Source organism: Carassius gibelio, chromosome B1, assembly GCF_023724105.1.
Source record: "Carassius gibelio isolate Cgi1373 ecotype wild population from Czech Republic chromosome B1, carGib1.2-hapl.c, whole genome shotgun sequence".
In the NCBI taxonomy this organism is placed as follows: domain Eukaryota; kingdom Metazoa; phylum Chordata; class Actinopteri; order Cypriniformes; family Cyprinidae; genus Carassius; species Carassius gibelio.
The window spans coordinates 19,442,322-19,462,809 of NC_068396.1; the positions used below are offsets into that span (position 1 = coordinate 19,442,322).

The 20,488-nt window shown below is 36.0% G+C and overlaps 1 protein-coding gene across 1 annotated transcript; it reads right to left on the reverse strand.

Annotated features, from left to right (window-relative positions):
- Positions 1–1,820: 1,820 nt before the first annotated feature.
- Positions 1,821–20,184, reverse strand: cb1h3orf70 (chromosome B1 C3orf70 homolog). Its single transcript, XM_052546262.1, has 2 exons — positions 19,625–20,184; positions 1,821–4,647 (listed from the first exon to the last, which is right to left on the reverse strand). Exons 1-2 carry the CDS (start codon positions 19,797–19,799, stop codon positions 4,007–4,009), a joined length of 816 nt encoding a protein of 271 aa, XP_052402222.1. The 5' UTR covers positions 19,800–20,184; the 3' UTR covers positions 1,821–4,006.
- Between the last annotated feature and the right edge of the window lie 304 nt (positions 20,185–20,488).

Below are 20,488 nucleotides of genomic sequence, written 5' to 3' on the forward strand. Positions count from 1 at the left end.
GTCTCCCTGACTACCTGTGGGGATGAGTGCATGCTGAATCCTACATTCCTGTTTGCTCATTAGCACGAGTTTCCTGTGTGATCTATTCTTCAGATCTGTGGACTATGATATGAGCACTTCCAGTGTTTTCATCTTGTTATGCACCACCTCAGTCATTCTGTTCACAAGACTGATACAGTCTGGTACCCCTAACAGTGGTTTAGCGGGATCGATTCCAACTTTTGATAGACTACCCTATTTTCTCCCCCCTGCATCCATAAAGCTTTGCACTGTTGCAGACATCTGCTCTAGTTTACATAGCATTGCATCATTCAATATGTGAATGCAATGTCATTGCAGTTACCTGGCATGCTAGGTCATGCAGTATTCCATTCAATCTACAAAGAGAAAACTATGTTACTGATCACAAGATTGGGGTCAGTGCTTTTTTTTTTTTTAAAGAAATTATAATTATTTTTTTTAATTTTTTTTTATTCTTTTTTTTATTCTTAAACTGATAAAACAACTGTAAAGAAGTTTTTTTTTTTTTTTATTCTACTTAAAAGTATAATTTCTATTCATCAAAATATCTTGAGCAAATATATCATGGTTTCCACAGCAAATGAGCATATTAGAATGATTAAGCCTTGAGAAATGATTCCTAAAAATACAGCTTTGAATCACAGGAATAAAAAAAAATGTTAAAATATATTCACATAGAAAAATGTATTAATACTTAACAAAATACAGTTTTTTTTTAATTATATTCCAATCAAATAAATGCATGATCAGATGAGACTTCAAAGCATAAAAAAACATTTAAAAAAATCTTACCAACCCAAGACAGTTTGAATGATTGTGTATGTCCATACTCAATTTATAAATATCATTATGTAAATGAAGTTGCCTATACTTAAATTAATACTTTAGAGCATAATAATTGGAATGATTCATGTTCAAGGATGGACTGTGGTCCCACCGTGTCCCAGGACATCAGCTGCCATCCCAAAAATCAGAACCGAAAATGTCTACAATTTGACGCTATTCAAATTCACTAGCAGGTATTCTTGTCCGAGCATCTTTCTGTGTTGTCTTTCCTCCCTGTCAATCAACGCCACGTCTGCTGATATCAGATATATGATAAAAGTATCCACATCTTCTAATGGCACCCATTCACTGCAGCAGATCCACTGGTGAGCAACTAACATAATGCTAAAATTTCTCACATCTGTTCAGATGAAGAAATGCATCTTGGATGGCCTGAAAGTGAGAACTGTTAATTTTGAGAACTGTTATTTTTTGGGTGAACTATACGGTATTCCTTTAATGGGTCAATCACACCCCTAAATGCAGTTATTAGAAGCATTGATATAGGTTGTACTGGATGTGTTTGAAATAGCTTTAAGAGAGATGCAAGTGTGCTCATCAACACGGGGACGTTTTGTGGTCTGTGATTTTATTGGTTCAGGCTTGTATTCTAAGGAGCCTCTTCTGGTTAGCACTCATCTGTTTTCCAAGAAGGCATAAGGTCTCGCTGCTTCGATGGCTTCAAATGGATTTCCCTGCTAACTGCTCCTCTATGATTCCGAAATATCCTCTCTTCTGATAATGAAGGGGTTAAAATGAACTGGAAGTTCTCTAGGATTATCTAGGATTAAAAAGTCAAAGCAGTTAGCCTTTAACAGCTGTAGATCCAATATTTTTTCTGTGAAATTATATTAACACCTTTGCTTAACGCTTACGTTTGGAATCAGCCAAGACGCACAAGCATATTTTCAGAATGAAAGACAGAAACATTTCTTATTTTCTAAATTTCTTTATAAGAAAAAATAAGAGGTGAATTAACAATAGTTGTTAAAAGAAAGAAAAAAAGGATACATTTTAATATTTGATAAACATTTGTGTGTCTACAGTATATATTTTTAGCTACAGTATTAGTCCCTGATATGAAAACTGCAGAGACAGGGATAGTTTTATTCATTCATTCAGTAACAAGGAAAGATTCACACCTGCATCCTTCTATGGATCATGGTCCTTCCGTGATCAGAGGAACTCCTAAATGAATATTGTTGTTCAGGCAGTGAAGTTACATATGTGCTTATATATTACATGAGTTTGGCAGACAGCAAGCTAGTATAACATCTTTGAGCCAATACTTGAAATAAACGAGGTTGGATCATTAAAAGGGTTCACTTGGTTTCCATCCAGTCAGTACATCCTTGGCAGTCTTGTAGTCTCCTAATTAGCAAATTTATTATCATAACTTTCCATTTTTTTTTGTTTAAGTAATCCGTTTAAAAATGGAGAGCAAGACATGTATGTGTGAATTCCCTGTGTGGCTTTGATATTTCATTTAGGACTGTGTTCCACCTCAGCAGTGATAGCAATGGGAGCATGTGCTTGAACCAAGGCAAAGAAGAACTTCTTGACATGCTGGTATTGTTTTTTTACATTTTGGGCCAGTCTATAACTGTGCTTGGGTATTTGGTAACAGAGTTCTGTTCTTAACATAATAAGATAAGTGTGAATGCAATGGAAAATTGGAATGGAAGTTGCTCTGGCCAGTTTGAATGGGCCACATGTTCTTAAACCCTTAGAAAACCTGAAACTCTTGCAGCCAGTGAAGATCTCAAAGATCTAAAAGTGACACTAAGAGGCCCTTAGCACACAGGATGCGTTCTTGCATTAAATACAGCTGGACAGGGGTGGCAGAAATTATCTGAAAGCTGGTTTGTAGCATTCCTGTAGCTCAGGCAACGTAAAGGTTATGGGTTTGATAACATTTTTACCTGATGCCAAGTATACCTTGAATCCAGTGTAAGTTGTTTTGTAAAAAGCATCTACCAAATTCCATTTACAATACATACAAATAACATTGGTCATATTCTTTTACATAAGAAAGTCATACAGGTTTGTGATAACACGACAATGAGTAAATTATGACAGAAATGTAATGCTTGGGTGAACTCTTAAAATTGCAGATGTGAGAAAAACATCAAGTAGCATAAATTTCAATAGCATCTGTCCAGCACAATTATGTAGACCAACAATTAAAAAAACAGGACACAAAAACGCATCGTGCATGAATGGACCCTAAGCAATCCTCTGGCTTTGTCAATTTTCCACAACATACTTTTAAAGTGGCTTGACAAAATGGAACACAGACTATAATGGGATTCTTGGGGGATGAACAATGCAATTTATTCCTTATCACTCTTGTTCAGAATTTATTTTAGATCTAACTGATTGTCAAATTTATTTTCCACTCCTAAAGAAGACATAAGCTTTAAGGACTGTGATGATTGGCCCCACAGTCTGGTACCAGACAAGGAATGTCTGGTAATGTACCCTTGGAATCTCAGGGTTTGAGAGAGATTGAAAAAAGGGGCATTCCCTCAAGCACGAGCCTCAATCTCTTTTAATCGCAAAGTTTCATTACCATCCTCTGAACTCATGCATGATTTAGCCACTGTTCTGACTGATTCTGCTAACAGGACTATCTCTCTCCCTCACTCTTTCTCCTTTTATCTTTGTAGCACGCTCCATCTTCCTAACACACACAGACCTGGTCTTAGTCTAGATCTCTCCATATTGCATCAGCCATCCCCTCTTCCATTTCTATGCATTGGACAGATTGTTTCTGAGCCATCTAAGGAGACATAGCCTCATATTTTTGAGTTTGACTTTTCTACATCTGTTCATCCATGAAATATTCTATCATATTGAGTCCCATTTGGTCAAAGTTCTCATGATATGTGTTTGTCAGCACACTTAACTTGCGTGCAACCTACATTAGCCTCACCATGCGTAACTGACTATAGGGAAAACGAGAGTTGTAGTAAGTACAGGAGAGAGTTGCCATGACTCATCCCTCAAGGGCTCTTCTGGGACAACCTCAGATGGCACTGCCATAACAGGGAGCGTGTGCTTGTACTGGCTCATTGAACTCATGCACCTGCATTTGGTTAGTGTAGGGAAGTGTTTCCGAGACTGAGGAATTCCAGCTGTGTATTAATCAACAGGCATGTCAAACTGTAGTCTCGATCTTCTCAATGATCTCAACCATTGATTTGGACGGTGACAGTAAAGAGCACTCATCCTGGTCCCAGAGGCTACCGGGACTGGAGTCCCCATCGGTACTCAACTCATCATCCTCTTCTTCCTCGTCGTCGTCGTCATCCATGCAGGAGTCCTCATCGCATGATTCCATGTAGTGCAGACCCAATGCATTGATTCCAGAGTCTTCTGAGCTGGAGGGAGACGAGCAGTGGTCCATTTTAGGGCCTGAGATCTTCTCGTTTGGTTGGCCGTGTTTAATAGTTGGGCCCGCTTGCTTTGTGTGCTTGTTGGTACGTTGGGGTGTAGGTTGAGGTGCCGGCATTTGGGGTTGGTGTGTAGGATTTGGTGTAGGGGGAGGTGGCCTTTGCACATAACACATCTTACCATTGATACGTTTGACCATGTAATCATCCACAAAGAGCTCAGAGATGACGCAGAGCTTGGGCGACTCTGGGCAGGGTGGAGCCTGGAATTTGGGGGCCGTCCTGAGAAAGCGCTCAGCCAGGGAGATGGACAGGTTCATGGTGTGGGTGTGACCTGAGGGGTCAACTGGAACCGGCGTGCTGGGAAGTTGGCATACGCTGGTCATGGGTTGGTAGACATATTTACCTGCAAAAAGAAAATAGCAGAATTAACTTTTTGTCATTCAATAAAATTAATAATAATACGTATTGAATACAATAGGTGCCCCAAAACAATTCTTTCTGTGCAAGAGGAGACACTTATATCATCAAGTTAATGTGAGAAAACTTACTAAAGAATAGATGAGGTTGAGAAAAAATAAGTATATTCTCACTGAAAACTTAAATTCAAATCTCATTTGAGAGTTGACTTAGTCTTCAGCTGCTGTTGATTTGTCTGCTGTGCTAGTGATAGCTGTGATAGATGCTGTTATAAGTTGCTAGATACTTGCACAGTTCAAAGCAAGTTACTAATCTGAAAGTGTTACTCTTTCACAGAGTACAGAATTGATTCTTTCACAACCAGCAATCTCACACAGAGGCATATTCTCAACTTTAGAGGTCATATGTCATGTACTGTAGATACATAAGATATAAGATACTGTAAAAGAAAATACAGTTCTGGAAAAATATATATTTAAATGCCATTTAAATTCGTTTTTTTAGCACTTTTTTGACACTTTTTTCAGTTGTATATAATTTTAATAAGCAGTGAAGCAGAAATAATATCTTCCAAAAACAAGAAATACAAATAAAAGACGATAAAATGTTAAGAACGATTTATTTTCATATCTGCTTTTCCCCAAAAAAATATAAAACATTAAAATGTATGTTTCAGAAATAAAAGATACTATCATGGTTCTTGTTAAATATTTTTCATATTTTTTGTTTTAATTTTAGTTGAGGTTTTGGTAATTTCATAGTGTTTTCTTGTAATTTTAGTACTTTTTGAGTTTTTAATTCTGATCTGACTCAGGTATATCTTATCTAAAAGTAATTCTACTGCATTTCCCCCATGAGGTGAATAGAGTTTGAGTGTGACTGCTATAGTATCTCAAAGGATTCTGCGCTCTGAAACATTCTGAGGCCCAGACAAAGAACCATTTCCATCTGATCCGAATCTCCACTCATATAGAAGTCAGATATCGCAGGTATCTGGTCCAAAACAACATTTTCTGTAGCATCACACACTTTTATCTTCTCTTTCCAGCTATTTTTCAACCTTGTAGATTTGTTTATCTCAATCCCCGGAAAAACAACTTGATTTTCCAACTGCATTGATAAATGGCATTCAACTGTGGCAGTTACTGGCATAAAATTCTGAATTAACCATTATTACTGACATCACTTGCAGTTTCTGCTTCTCCCAACAGAAAAACACATCTCTTTCTGACTTTCTGTCACTTTTTCATCACACCCATCTTTTAATGTCATTGGAAGGCAATAAGAATCTTGAGATTAAATAAACACACGCACACACACACACACACAAAAAAGCTAATTGTGTTTGCCCTTGGCTATGCAGCTTCTTTCAAATCTCTCAATCCTGGGTCTGCATTAGATGAAGACGGCTTACAGTGTATGCAGTATATACAATTTGTAAACTAAGGGAACAAAAACTGGGAGAGGTTTTATAGTATATAAAATTGTTGGAGCAGATAGCCTTGTGGGCTATGTTTTATTTGTGAACATTTGAATGGGAAATAGGACAGAGAGACAAAAAAAAAATCCTTGAATGAAAAAAGGAACTTGAATGAATATGAATTATATGAACAGACATGACACACATTTGATTCAAAGCATATGACACAGGGGATCAACTTACAGTAAAAAGGCTACCTACTATATCCCCAGATTTGTCATGTTTAGCTGTGGTAGAATGCATGTTAATCTGCTTTTGATGGAAAAAGATAGAAAAAGAAAGCAGACCTACTTAATTGATATTTCATTACAAAAGAAAAGAAAAAGGAAAGGCTTGCCCCAGTTAACAAGTCATAAGAACAAAAGCCAATACCTCTAATCTTATTCAGTAGCCGTTTATAATTTTTGTGACTACCACTTTGACCTTTTCTACTGCCAAGCTAAAGAATTTGAAAGAAGGATGTACTGTATATACATAACAATTGCCTCCACCACACTATAGATCTGAAATAACAAGTGTTTGCAGTCATGTGTGAAACGTGAAATGATAGATGCCTTGAGCCTTGTACAGAAACTCTAAGCCATGAAAAAAAAAACTATCCTTCATAATAATCACATCAACATCCTGTCGAGAACAAGAATTATTCTGCCACTATTACTGTGTCTGTCATGTCTGTCTTTTTAGATTAAGCTTCCAAAAAGGAAATACTTTCTTAGGAACAAGGGAGCAAAAACATTCAACTGCCCTTAAAAAGTGTGTTTATGTCCGTCACCATCGTCCAGACTGATCTGATCGGATGTAGATGTGTGGAATGCTAATTAACAGAAGAGACTCAACATTTTAATTTCTGTTTAATCATTTATAAAGTAATTGTGCTGCTGACCTTAATGTCTCCATGAGTTCCTATGCGAAAATGTAATTCCGACATTTTTTGCAAAATATCAAAAGTGATATGTTACCTATAAGGCCATATATAATTTTCACACAATGTACATGTATTCTCTGGCTAAGTGTATAACATAAATAAGCTCTCCATAGTAAAATATGTACATACTGTATAGTAATAATATCTTGATTATGATTTTTATACGGTATTAAATGTAGCAATAACATTTCAACTATATATATATATATATACATATATATGCAACGTTATTAAATCACCACATATACAAAACAATCTGTTTATGTATTTTTATGTTTATATACAGTCATGCCCACAAATATTGGCACCCTTGGTAAATATGATCAAAAAAAAAAAAAAGGTTGTGAAAATTCATCTGTGTTGTTAATCCTTTTGATCTTTTATTTAAAAAAATCATAAAAAAGTATCATTTCATTGGATAATAAGAATTTTAAATGGGGGGAAATATCATTATGAAATAAATGTTTTTCTCTAATACTTCTCTAATAATAAATGGACACAATTATTGGCACCCTTTTATTCAATACTTTTTGAAACCTCCATGTGCCAGTTTAACAGCTCTAAATTTCTCCTATAATGCCCGATGAGGTTAGAGAACACCTGACAAGAGATCAGAGACCATTCCTTCTTCCAGAATCAGTCCAGACCCTTCAGATTCCCAGCTCCATGTTGGTGCTTCTCCTCTTCAGTTCACTCCTCTCATTTTTTGTAGGGTTCAGGTCAGAGGACTGCAATGGCTATAGCAGAAGCTTGGTTTTGAGCTCAGTGACCCATTTCTGTGTTATTTCTGAGGCTTGTGTTTGGATTATTGTACGGTCGGAAGATCCAAACATGACCCATTATAAGATTTCTAACAGAGTCAGTCACTTACTGATTTTTTATCTGTTGGTATTTAATAGAATCCATGATGCCATGTATCTAAACAAGATGTCCAGGACCTCCAGCAGAAATACAGGCCCACAACATCAAAAATAGAGCAGTATATTTTATTGTACACATGGGGTACTTTTTTTCTCTGTGTTCACCAAACCCATCTTGAGTGTTTGCTGCTAAAAAGCTTATTTTTTAGTTTCATCTGATCATAAAAGCCAGTCCCATTTAAAATTCCAATCATGGCTGATAACCGAATATGCTTTAGTTTGTTTTTGAATGAACTAGGATAATTTTTCTTGTAACCCTCCCAAACAACATGTGGTGATGTAGGTTCTCTTTGACAATTTTTTGAAAGGTTTTCTGAACCAGAGACTCAACTATTTTCTGCAATTCTCCAGCTGTGATCCTTGGAGAGTCTTTAGCCACTCAAACTGACCTCCTCACCATGCATTAGGACGATATAGACACACATCCTCTTCCAGGCAGTTTTGTATCATTTTCTGTTGGTGGGAAATTCTTAATTATTGCCCTGATGGTGGAAATGGGAATGTTTACTGCTCTAGTTCTTTACTTAAAGCCACTTCACCGATTTGTGAAGCCCCGATATCTTTTGCTGCACATCATAAATATTTTCTCTGGTTTTTCTGATTGTGATGGATGATTAAGGGAATTTGGGCTTTATTTTCCCTCCTCTTTATATTTCTGTGAAAAAGGAAGCCAGAGCTGGATGATTTCATGTTTATAATCATGCATGCTAGAGTGCTCAAAATTGTTAATATGAATAGGAATATACTTCAGAGACATTTTACTCATAAGAATTTCTAGAGGTGCCAATAATTGTGTCCAACGAGTATTAGAGAAAAATATTTATTTCACAATGATATTTCCCCCCATTTTAAATTCTTATTGTCCAATGAAATTATAAATTTTTGTGAATTTTTAAATAATAGATCAAAAGGATTAACAACACAGATGAATTTTCACAACCTTATTTGATCATATTTACCAAGGGTGCCAATATTTATGGGCATGACTGTATGTGTTTGTAATAAATTATTTAAATAGATGTCTATCTTACTTATATAACATCCTCATATATTGATAGATCATGTATTTGAACATAAAATGTATTACATAAACATAAACATACATATTTAAATGTGCCATACATATCAATTTCTAATATGTTTTCACTTCATATTACAATGAACTTCATTAAAGAACACAGCAAAATTGTGCAGATTTCATCAGTTGAAAATTTGCTAAAGAATTATTATTATTATATTTCTTGTTATTTACAGTATCATGAGGTTGAATTATTTTAGGGATGTTTTTTAAAACTAAATAATGTGTCATGCAAACTGTTTGACATAGTCTTAAGAGGCCTCCGGTGAGAAAATCTTTGCAGTAGACTATCCTGCTAAATCAGCTCAGTAATTGGGTCATTCTACACATGACAGATAATAATCTACCACTAAAGCCTGATTCAGTCATATAATACAGAACATTATAGGCCCATTACAAATCATTGACCATGTGTACATGGATGGGTTAGAAGTCTGTGCTAAGTGCTAGGAGGGGAGCACTGTATAAAATATAAGAAAACGTACCCACACACACCATTTACATCAATACAGAAAACTTCAGAGCTGCTCTATCCATTTTTCATGTTTCATTTAAACTTGATGAAATGATGAAAGCTAATGAAACTGGAAACCACTTCCAGACATGTGGGACATATAAATTAGTGGAATTTGAGCAAGTGACTGGGGACCACAGAATGTGTGTGTCTACAGATAAGACCTAATCCTGTGATTGTTGGTCTTATTTTTAGGCTTTAAGTTCTTGTGCTCAGACAAATATTGTGCAAACAAAGCCTGATCATGGTTTACAGGCGGATGTGAGCAGGACTTTCCATATCCTGTTTTACAGACATGCAATCTAAGCTATCAGATATGAGAGCTTGAGACTCTAAAATTTAATCATGGCACAATTTTGACTTGCCATTTACAATACTCAAATTTTGTATGGTCTTAATCATAATTACTTGTGACTATGGCCTGGCTCTAACTAAAATGATATAATGCCAAACATCGACCTCTATACACTGTACTTGTTGAGAACTGGGAAGCAAACCAATCTTTGACTTGGACTTTTGTCTGTCTGCTTTATATTTGGATTTTTGAGTACTCTACAGTATTTTATATTATTTTCTGTACTTTATATGTGCTTTAGTGCTGGTCTTGCTGGTTTATGCTAGTTTTGTGCTGGTAATGTTGGTGATATTTTTTATGTTTTACCAAGGAAGTCTTTTTAAGGTACTTTTTCCCAGTTTTCCTCCGGCTCCAAACCAGCCAGCCAATCAATGAACAGAGGGCGGGCTGAGAGCCATGACGTAGACGCTAATCGCCAAATTTAAGAATGTAGTTTAGGTTAGGGAAATCGAGGATATGGAGACACGGGATGCTATTCGCTCTGATGTGGAGAATATTCACGGCATTTGCCAATTGAAGCCCAAACAAGAATAAAGTCTGTTTTACATTTTGAATGTAGGTGATGTTTAATTTAGTTTAATTTATCAACTGTTACCGATCGTCAGCGAGAAACTGAGGAGGCAAAAGTCAGACAGGCCGATAATTGTGATTGTGTACCCCTTTGGTTGCTCTCACGGAGGATCAGGTTAAGAAGGCAGCATAACGCACTCAGTGTTTTTTTTTTTTTTTGCCTCATACCTGTGTTTATAGCGGAAGTTCGATGTGGCTGAGCCGGCGAATAACACACGTCATAACCAAACGTTATGTGATTGGCTTATGGGTACACCAACCTCTGTCTATGAAGCAAAGTGAAGTAGCAGAGTTTGGTATTACCAGGCTAGCAGATCATAGTAATAAAATAAAATAAAGCAAACCAGCGACTTTTGCAGTTCATAGTGACCTCAAAAAATGTAATATGGAATTGGAATGAAATAATAGTTAATAAATAAAGTCTTCATTTTTTTTTTCATTTGCGACTATTATCTTAAATGTTGTGCCTGGTAAGAGCTCTACTTTCTCTCTGTAGAGCAGTGGTTCCCAACCTTTTTCAACTCGCGGCCCACACAACCAAACACATATGTTTGCACGGCCCACTTCAAAAAAATTAACTGACCCCGCTATTGTTGGGTTAATAACTTAGTACTCAGAAGCTACATTTTAAACTATATTTATTGAATAAACTAGGGCTGTGCGATATGGACAAAAAAAAAAAAAAACTATCGCAATTTTTTTTGATCAATTTTGCAATTGTGCTTTTACAGTCATAAATGCATTCAGGATTAATTTGAAACATATTTCCAAAAGAAAACCAATCAGAGCTTTATCAAAAAGTTGTAACATCTCTAGAACAGACATAAGTCAAAATTATCACGAAATTTTGTGAAGATGTAAAAAAATGTATAGACTTGTGGCAAAATAAATAAATGTAAAAAAAAATCCTGTATACAGGGACTTTTTTTTCTTTTTTGCCATGCATTGTTCATAGAGCTCATTAATTGTAGCGGTGCCTCAGGTGTTTGCAGTGTGTGTACAGTATGTGTATGCGGTCAGCAGTGAGAGCGCATAAATATAACGCGAAAGCACATTAAAATAATTTACGAGTGCGAATCTCTCTGTTCGCAGCAGATTTCCTTTGCTCTGTCACAAAACCGCTCTTGCTTGCTCATATACACGCTGCTTTGCGAGGAGAGAGTGTGCACACTTAAAACGTGTCTCCTCTCACTTAAACTGCATCCTGTTCACTAACAAATTCACTCTATGCTCATGTGTTAGACATGAATTATTTTCGCACGTTTTTATTTCTAGCCTTTTACCGCAGTGAGAACGCTCTGATCCGTCAACATTGGCTCAGAAAAAAGGCGCATCACAGACAGTGTGTGAACCTGGAGTTAGGCATATGCGCACGCTCAAATCGTGATTTTAGGACGTTTTCTTTTAATCGCACAGCCCTAGAATGGACTGGAAATGAACAGAAAATAATTGGCGGCCCACCTGCAATACCACCGCGGACCACAGGTTGAAAACCACTGCTGTAGAGTATTTAAATGATAAGTGGTGGCAGAAGTTTGGAGGAGTTCATTTAGCTGATACAACTTGGAATTGCCTGATACAGCTTGACATTTGCATCTGTTTTGATGCGCCCTTAAAATAGACTCTCAAGAACCTTGGTGAAAGCAGTAGTGAGGGTGGCTGCCACTCAGACTGTGTGAGATGTTCGTCTTGGTAAAAGGTTGAGAGCAAGCCCTGATTAGAAGAGTGAAGTCACAGATGAGAGGAGCTGAGTTCTACACTCCTACAATCTCTCTGTCCTGCTCAGCTGTAATTACACATCGGACTGGTCTCAGAGAAGTGTGAAGGTGGGTTTGGGTGAAGACTGATGATGAAGGCCTTGAAAATCCCTTTGTGTGAATCATCCATCAGGATTAGACAGGCATTGCTATGTTCACGATTAGGTCTCGGTTCATCTCAGGTAGAACATTCACTCTCTGTCTGTGTCTCTCTCCCTCTCAGTTTCTGTGTATGTGTGTCTAATAGGTTTACTTGCCAGTCCAGACTGGCTTCAAGAACAGACCAAGCATCATCTCACTCTGTGCTTATATGATGCCTCACTGAACACCAATTAAAGGTGTAATTGGTGTTCAGGAAAATGCTCTATCCATCTGGTTTATATTTTTTTCTTAACCCTCTGGTGCCCCTCAATTGGAAGTCACATCTTCATGATCAAGTGACCGGATTTCTGAAATGTAACTTTTTTCGCCCAAGTAAAATCAATGTAATATAATTTTGTTCAGTAATATTTTTCTTTATAATTTTTTATATTTGGAGATAATTCCATGGCACTAATTAATATTAACCCAATGATTATGAGGAATTTTCTTTTTAATATATATATTTTATATTACTTTTCAATGAATGCAGTATTTCATGTTAAAATAAAGTCAGTGCCTTTAATATCCCATTTTGAAGCCTGATTAGTGCCATGTGGTGGGAGTAAAATAAGAAAAAAATCTGCAATTCCATGGTTTAGCTCATATAAATTCTCTAATTGTTCTTAGACATACATACTTATTTGTATTAAGTTGTAGGTTTGGATTTAGACATTCTAAAAGACAACTTTTTGTAAAGGTTTAGAGTTTTTTATTTATTTATTTGGTTTCAAATGTTGATTTGAAGTGTCATCTTTTTATTTTAATTACTACAGTCAAACCTGAACACAGAGAAAGCAATTTGTTACACATAACATAAAAATTTGGTAGCACTTTATTTTACAGTCCTGTTTCTCATGTACATACTATGTACTTATTATAGTAATTACAATAACTATGTAATAACTAGGTACTAACCCTGAACCTACCCCTAAACCTAACCCTAACCCATGTAGTTACCTTGTATTACCAGAACTTTCTTAGATAAATACACTGTAAGTACACTATAAGTACATGTAAGTACACGTACTGTAAAATAAAGTGCAACCAAAAATTTTATAAAAATGCAACAAAAATGTTTATCAGAGCTTAATCCCTCTGGGATTAATCTGATTTCAACCTCTTATTTCAGTTCTCTGACACGTAGTGACTAAATAGTACTAATAGTAAGTTTTAGTACTAATAGCCATGCCAATTCATCCGAGTATGTATAATTGTGTATGTCTGTATGTGTTTGAGTGTGTCAGTTTTTACTGTATTGTAGCTGAATTATTGCTTTTATTTTACATTATTTCCTGTATTACAGTCACACCAGTTCATAGGTGTGTGTGTGTGTGAGTGGATGTGTTGGTTTTGCACTTTTGATGTTTTAGAGTTTCACCCTGTCGTTGCTGTGTACTTTTTGTGTACTTGTGCATTGTATCAGATTTGTACATTGTAAACACACAAAATCTCAGAATTTTTGTGTTTTTGTCGATTTTCCATTAATTTCCTATGGTCATTCATGTTTGACCTAAGACCAAGTGTTTTTTTGTTTGTTTGTTTGTTTGTTTGTTTTACAACCACTTAGTCTGCTCGAATCACTTCCTCAATGTTTTTGTGTGTTCACATTCCAAATGCCATAAAAGTCACCAAGTTTCGTACCATTCTGATTTTCAAAACAGCAATTTCTTCCAGTCAAAAGTGATCGAAGAGCACCATTTGAGCAAGATGATGTTTGTTTAGAATTTGTTAGATTCAGACTCCTGACCATCATTACAATTATTATTCTTGTTTTTTTAAATCCCATTGGCTACCTCTAGTACAGAGCGATGGCTCGGGGGCCCGAGTGATCATCCTATACTGTACAGTACATACTATGGGGGCTGGGGCCCTTGGTGATCTGTGAACACTTCATAGGCTGAAGGCCATGGGGCCCCTTGAATCACCTCAGTGTAAGTACTGAGGGCACTGGAACCTTTTTTGGTCATGTAAATGTTGAGGGACCTCGTGCCCCTAGTAATCTTACACTGTATATGCTAAGAGGACTGAAGCCGATTCTGGGCAGCCTAAATTGGAAGTGCTCAGGGTGTCTGGGGCCCCTACTGGTAAGCTTATATGTTCTGGTACACTGTACGTTCTGGAGCCTGGGGCCCATAGTAATCAACTTACATTGAAGGCTTTAATAGCCATGTGACCTCTAGTGAACATTTTCACTTTAAGCACTGTGTGCCTTTACTCTGTATCAGCAGAGCCCCTTCTGGTCAGCCTAAACTGTACACTGAAGGTGCCTAGGGTTTTATGAGGTCAGCTCACATCTTTTAGCATCTAAGACTTTTGAAGGCCCCCTGACAGTCTCCAAGGTGCAGTGACCCCACTAGCAAATTTTGAAATCCAGAATTGTCCGTCTGAATCACACTTGAACCCATCCATTGGAGAAGGATGACATATTATTACTGACACTAAACAAGGCTAACTCATAGTGCTGATGTGCTATGGCCTCCTCCTCAACCCACTGGTAGAAACTTAGCACTCTCACTTCCTTTTTCATCAGATCTTGACAAGTACAGAAATACATTACACTACCCAGAACACCAATACACTAGGGCCTCTGGACTGAAGCATATCTTTATGTTTCTTCATTTTAGAAGGATGTCATTCTTATTAAATCTCATAGACATCTGGTGTCTGCAAAACAACAATTTTAACAATCGGACATACATTATCAAGTACTAAAAATCTAACTGCACACCGCAGATTTAGTGAAATCTTAAAATGTCCTCTATGTTTTGAAATCCCCAAACGGCATATCTTCCTGCTAACCTTTAGGGAGGTAAACAAGAACAATGCCTGCTGTGTTTACATGCACCCACACAGCAAAGACAAATGAAAGACAGAAAAAGAGGAATACGAGAGTAGAAAACATCAGAAATCCCCAGTGTCTGCAGAGAACTCCTCTTAAAAGACTTATCTCAAAGGACAAAACCAATCTGTATTCAGTTATTCACTCCTGCAAGTATGTATAAATACATTTAGAACTGCCTCTGGGCTTTATACTGTACAGTGGCTTCTTGTCTCTGTGTGAGACTAACAATGGTATTGTATCTTGAGATCAGGTTCTTGTGTGTGTCTACAGCATTAAACAAATTTCTCCTGAACTTTGCTATTTTATACATAGCCATGTAATAAGCGGGAAATTGTACAGTCAGATGAAATTATTTGCCTAGGGTTTTTATTTTGAAATAATGATCCACTAATCATACTGTATTCCTAATTTATGCAGTGCCCAAAACAAGCCTGACAGCACGCAAATAATCATTGAATTTAGCAAAAGCAACAATACCTTTTTTTCTAATTATCATTAAACTAACTAACCTAGTCAAGGTTTTTTTTTAGTTTTTTTTTTTAGCACCTAACAGAGTTTCAGTGTAATGCTGTCTTGTAATGTAATCTTTGTCGGGTCCTGAAAGAAGACATAACTCATGCAATTCAACTCACAAGTAGGCCAAATGTCAGTCAAGCTCCCAGGAGAAACATTGTCATTCCATTTTAAAGCGCACTGGTTCTGCCTGAGAGCCTGTGCTGCATCGCGCCAAGTATCAAATTAATATTTAGCATGTTTACATAATATAATATCATAGTGTTACGAACATAAACATCCTCTCCTTAATGAGAACAGATAATAGCTTCATTGTTGTGACAGCTGAACTTTACAGTTACAGTATGTTGTAGTGTGGGTGTGTCTGGGTAGAAATAGCGTTGTTACTAATGTAATAATTAATTCCTGTAATGGTCCCACCCTACAGTATGTGATGTTGAATTGCAATCTTAATAAGAATGAAAGCAATAAGACATGAAAAATAAATAATAACATCATTCATTTAGACTTTTGCATATTTAAGTCCTGATATGTACTGTTTAAAAAAAAAATCTCTATACAGTATATCAAATGTCCTGAAACCATTGATTTCAGGTTGTTTTATTGTTTTTAGAAAAATATAAGCTATGTAGTGAACATGTGTAATTCAGTGGGAAAATAAAATATATTATTAAATACATTATTAATAAAAAACGGCACTTTCTGCCATTTTTCCAGCATGTTCATCAATTCAAATTCAGGAAGTGAATTGGAATTTTACTGGCATTCTCAATTTAATTTCAGATGGTGGGTGAGTTTGATGTTGTACTTTGTCATTTTATATTGAGTGAGGTTAAAAGCTCCAAGACTTGACCGCTATCATTTTTATTTTTTATTTTTTCTGAAAGGGAAAGGTTGAACTTTAAAAAAAAAAAGCTGAGACCTTCAAGCTAGGAATAAATTGTGCTGACCTTTTAAAGCTGTGATAAGAAAGCCCAACTTAGCAAAAAGGCCAGACTAGCGCTGGACCTCTGACAGGGAACTTTCTGTCATATCCTGATTAATTTCTTTTTCAACTTGTCAGTCAGAAAAAGTAGCAAAACTGTTGGATTCGTTGAGAAATCCAAGCCACATATACCTGAAGGCATGTGTATACAGCTAACTGAAAAATAAAATGTGGTACAAAAGAATTTTAACTGCTCTGCTCCCTCTGTTTTAAGTTGGGGAGGAGTTTATGAAGTCAAGTTATGGGGGCTGTCTCAAATGCTGCTCTAATCTTAAACAGGAAACAAGACTTAAGAATCAGACAGTTGACAGAAGCACCATCCGAGGTAATTGCATAACAAAACCTACAAAAACATAGCAACCTAATTTTACTGTCACTTACCCAGAAGAATCTTAAAATCTCCACTGAGTATTTAAAAAGCTCCTACAGATTTTTCTCTCTTTCTTTCAGAGACACACATACACATTCGGAGATGATTATTTCACACAGAGGTCTCAGGAATCTAAGGAATCTGCTCCCTCCTTCACGCTCACATGACATTTGTTAGCCTCACAATGACTGCCATTTTTATCAGAAACCCGACACCAGAAATGGCCTGATCTAATCATGGCCTTTATTCATCTGTTGACTTCCTCTATAATGCACATTCATTATGGACATGTTAGGGTAATTCACTTCTGCTTGTACAATCAAGTTTCACTTCAGTTGTAAAGTCCCTATGAGTCTGCTTTTGAGTTAGATACTGTACTGCAGTGGAGCATTCTCAGAAATGTTGACCTTCTGACTGATTCATTTTTGCATCCAGCTTTGGTCTTATTAAAGCTTATGGCTTACTTTATGATGCTATTTCACAAATAAAGTAAGTCTTGTAATACTAGTGATAATATAATCACTGAAAATTATCATAAAAGAAAGAGATGGCTTCAAGAATGTCTCAAAACACACATCATTAGACTAATATCAGTATGTTATACTAATATACATTCTTTTTAAATAAAATATTACTACTATACACATTAAACTGATAGACCTTGCACTGCTTATAAAAACAAAATGAGCAATAAATAACTTAATATCTGTAAATGTAATCAGTGTTATTCAGGTTCCCAGATGAAGGCAACTAGGCTTTTTCAGACACCTTCCAAATTATTTATAATCTGCAAAACATTGTAGTCAATCATTGCATATTATTTTACAGAATGTTAGTTTATATAAAAAAATATTGGGTCATATAATTATAATGACTTCTTTATTTAGATTTTATTTTATTTTTTCATGGCTGAAAAATGTTGTTGGTCTTTTTTTAATTCTGTATATATTTTAAATCAGCTTTACAGAAATGCATATAATGTTAATGTTTATAATACTCTACTACTCTACTATTATTTACTATACTGTAGTCAGCATTTAGCAGGTTTACATATGGAGATCGTATAAACAATCAACCCGCTCTATATATATTCTTTATATTCTTTATTTAAAAAAAAAAAAAAAAAAAAAAAAAGGCAAAAAAGAAACAGCTCCCTCCACCGGTGGTATAAAGCGCATCTGATTACCGTTATCTCTTAAAATGTGTATACAGTAGGCTATCTATATATATATATATATATATATATATATATATATATATATATATATGAAGAGTTCAGATGCAAAAACCTCTAAATGCCATCTGAAATTTTCATCTAAAATTAGGAATTTTTTCAGGCTCCTATATTTATGTTCAGTTATTTCACTTTAATAGCCTGGAAAAGGACCTGCACATTGCCATTAAAGTAAAATGACTCAACTTAAGCATAGGAGCTTGATAAAAATCCTAATTTTAAATGAAAATTTCAGATGGCATTTAGAGGTTTTTGCATCTGAACTCTTCATATATATATATATATATATATATATATATATATATATATATATATATATATATATATATATATATATATATATATTAGTCAATGTCAAAGTATTATGTATATTATATATATATATATATATATATATATATATATATATATATATATATATATATATATATAACATATTATATATATATATATATATATATATATATATATATATATATATATATATATATATATATATATATATATATATAACAATACTTAGTCAATGTCAAAGTAATAGCATGCATAGACAAGCAGATACTAGATGTACATCACAACGTCATTTCTGAGATGCCTATGCAAAATGTATCAACTTGTTTAATATTTCATCAGTGACGCAAACGAAAGATTCCACATTCCTATAAGATGTGATAAGAACATGCTATTACCGTCTAATAAAAATGAGCAAACGTAGGATATCTATTAGATTAAAGGCTATTAAAAGTCTTATTAACTGCATGCTTTCACATATGTTGCATTTTAAAGTACGGTAACATTTTTAAGGTAGGCTACATTTTAAAACCAAATGCAGCATTACATAGCCTACTAATGAACTTGTGTAAGATGTTAAAATCGTGGTTAAGTAATTATAACGGTGGATTAGAAACATTTGGCGTTGTAGACGGTTGAAACTCTTATCTGACGTCAGAAGGGAAATGGGAACAAAAGAATTTCCCCAAGTCTGTGAAGGAACTCTTTGTTTTATTACAAACCAAAGGTGCCTTGAAAATCTTTTTAGTAAGCTTTTTAGGAAGCTTTGTCTTTTACACATACATTTCCCTCACACACTGTAACCTTACACTGGCCACTGGTGAACTGTTAAGAGATAAAAGTGTTGACCCCATAAACTCCTTTTTGTGGGTGATAGTTTTAAGTCTTGGGACATTTCGATACTATTCTATACTATATTCTGTGGAACTGATAGTATCCTTATCTATCCAAGTCTCACCGATGCTGGAGAAACAGTGCGTGTACTTACAGTGGCACCAGCCCAGATGACAGCACCAGTGCAGCTTGAAACACTTCCCGTGGCTGTGTGTGGCGCAGATGGATAGTCCATCGCAGGGCAGAAAGTCCGGTCGCCCTGCGCAGCTCCTCGCTAGAGCCTGAGCTTCATCTAACTTCTCACTCTTCTGTCCGCCCGAAGCGGCCATCGCGGACGGATCACGCCGACAAAGCCCTCATCAGCACCGAGCGCTCGGGGAAGATCAGATGCGCTCAGCGTCGGCTGTTTTCCACTTCGACAATATAAGAACAAAAGTGCAGATACGCCCAAGACTTCGCCTACCCAAGTTCCACTTCTAACCCTTATACAAGAACATCTCGTTTACGCTCGATCTGCCTCTAAACCGTTACTTTTGAGTAAAAGATCGCCGTGCCAAATGTGTCCTATAAACAGCTTCAGATTGGCACCGGGACTGATCTTGATGCTTATTGGCGAAGACGGATTTTCCGTTTCGCTCCTGCTCCATCGATCCCCGCCTCCCAGTCTCTCTCTCTCTCTCTCTCTCTCTCTCTCTCTCTCTCTCTCTCTCTCTCTTTCTCTCTCTCTCTTGCTCTGTTACGAATGCCTGCTCGCATTTCCACGCATTGAATGCATAGGTTTGTCAAATAATAAGCTACCGTATCCTACCATTTAAAATAAAAATTGTAGAGTTCCTCTGAGCCTTTCAGTCTGCTGGGGAATTTGCAAAATAGAACCCATAATTTCCTGCAAGATCTCTAAACAGTAGTGGTTCCTCTAGTAACTCCATGAAAAGGAAAAGCTTTGAGTCACTCTGAGATCTATATCCATCGTTTCTTAAAGTAACACAATTTGATGCTTTAGAATTTGATGAAAAGG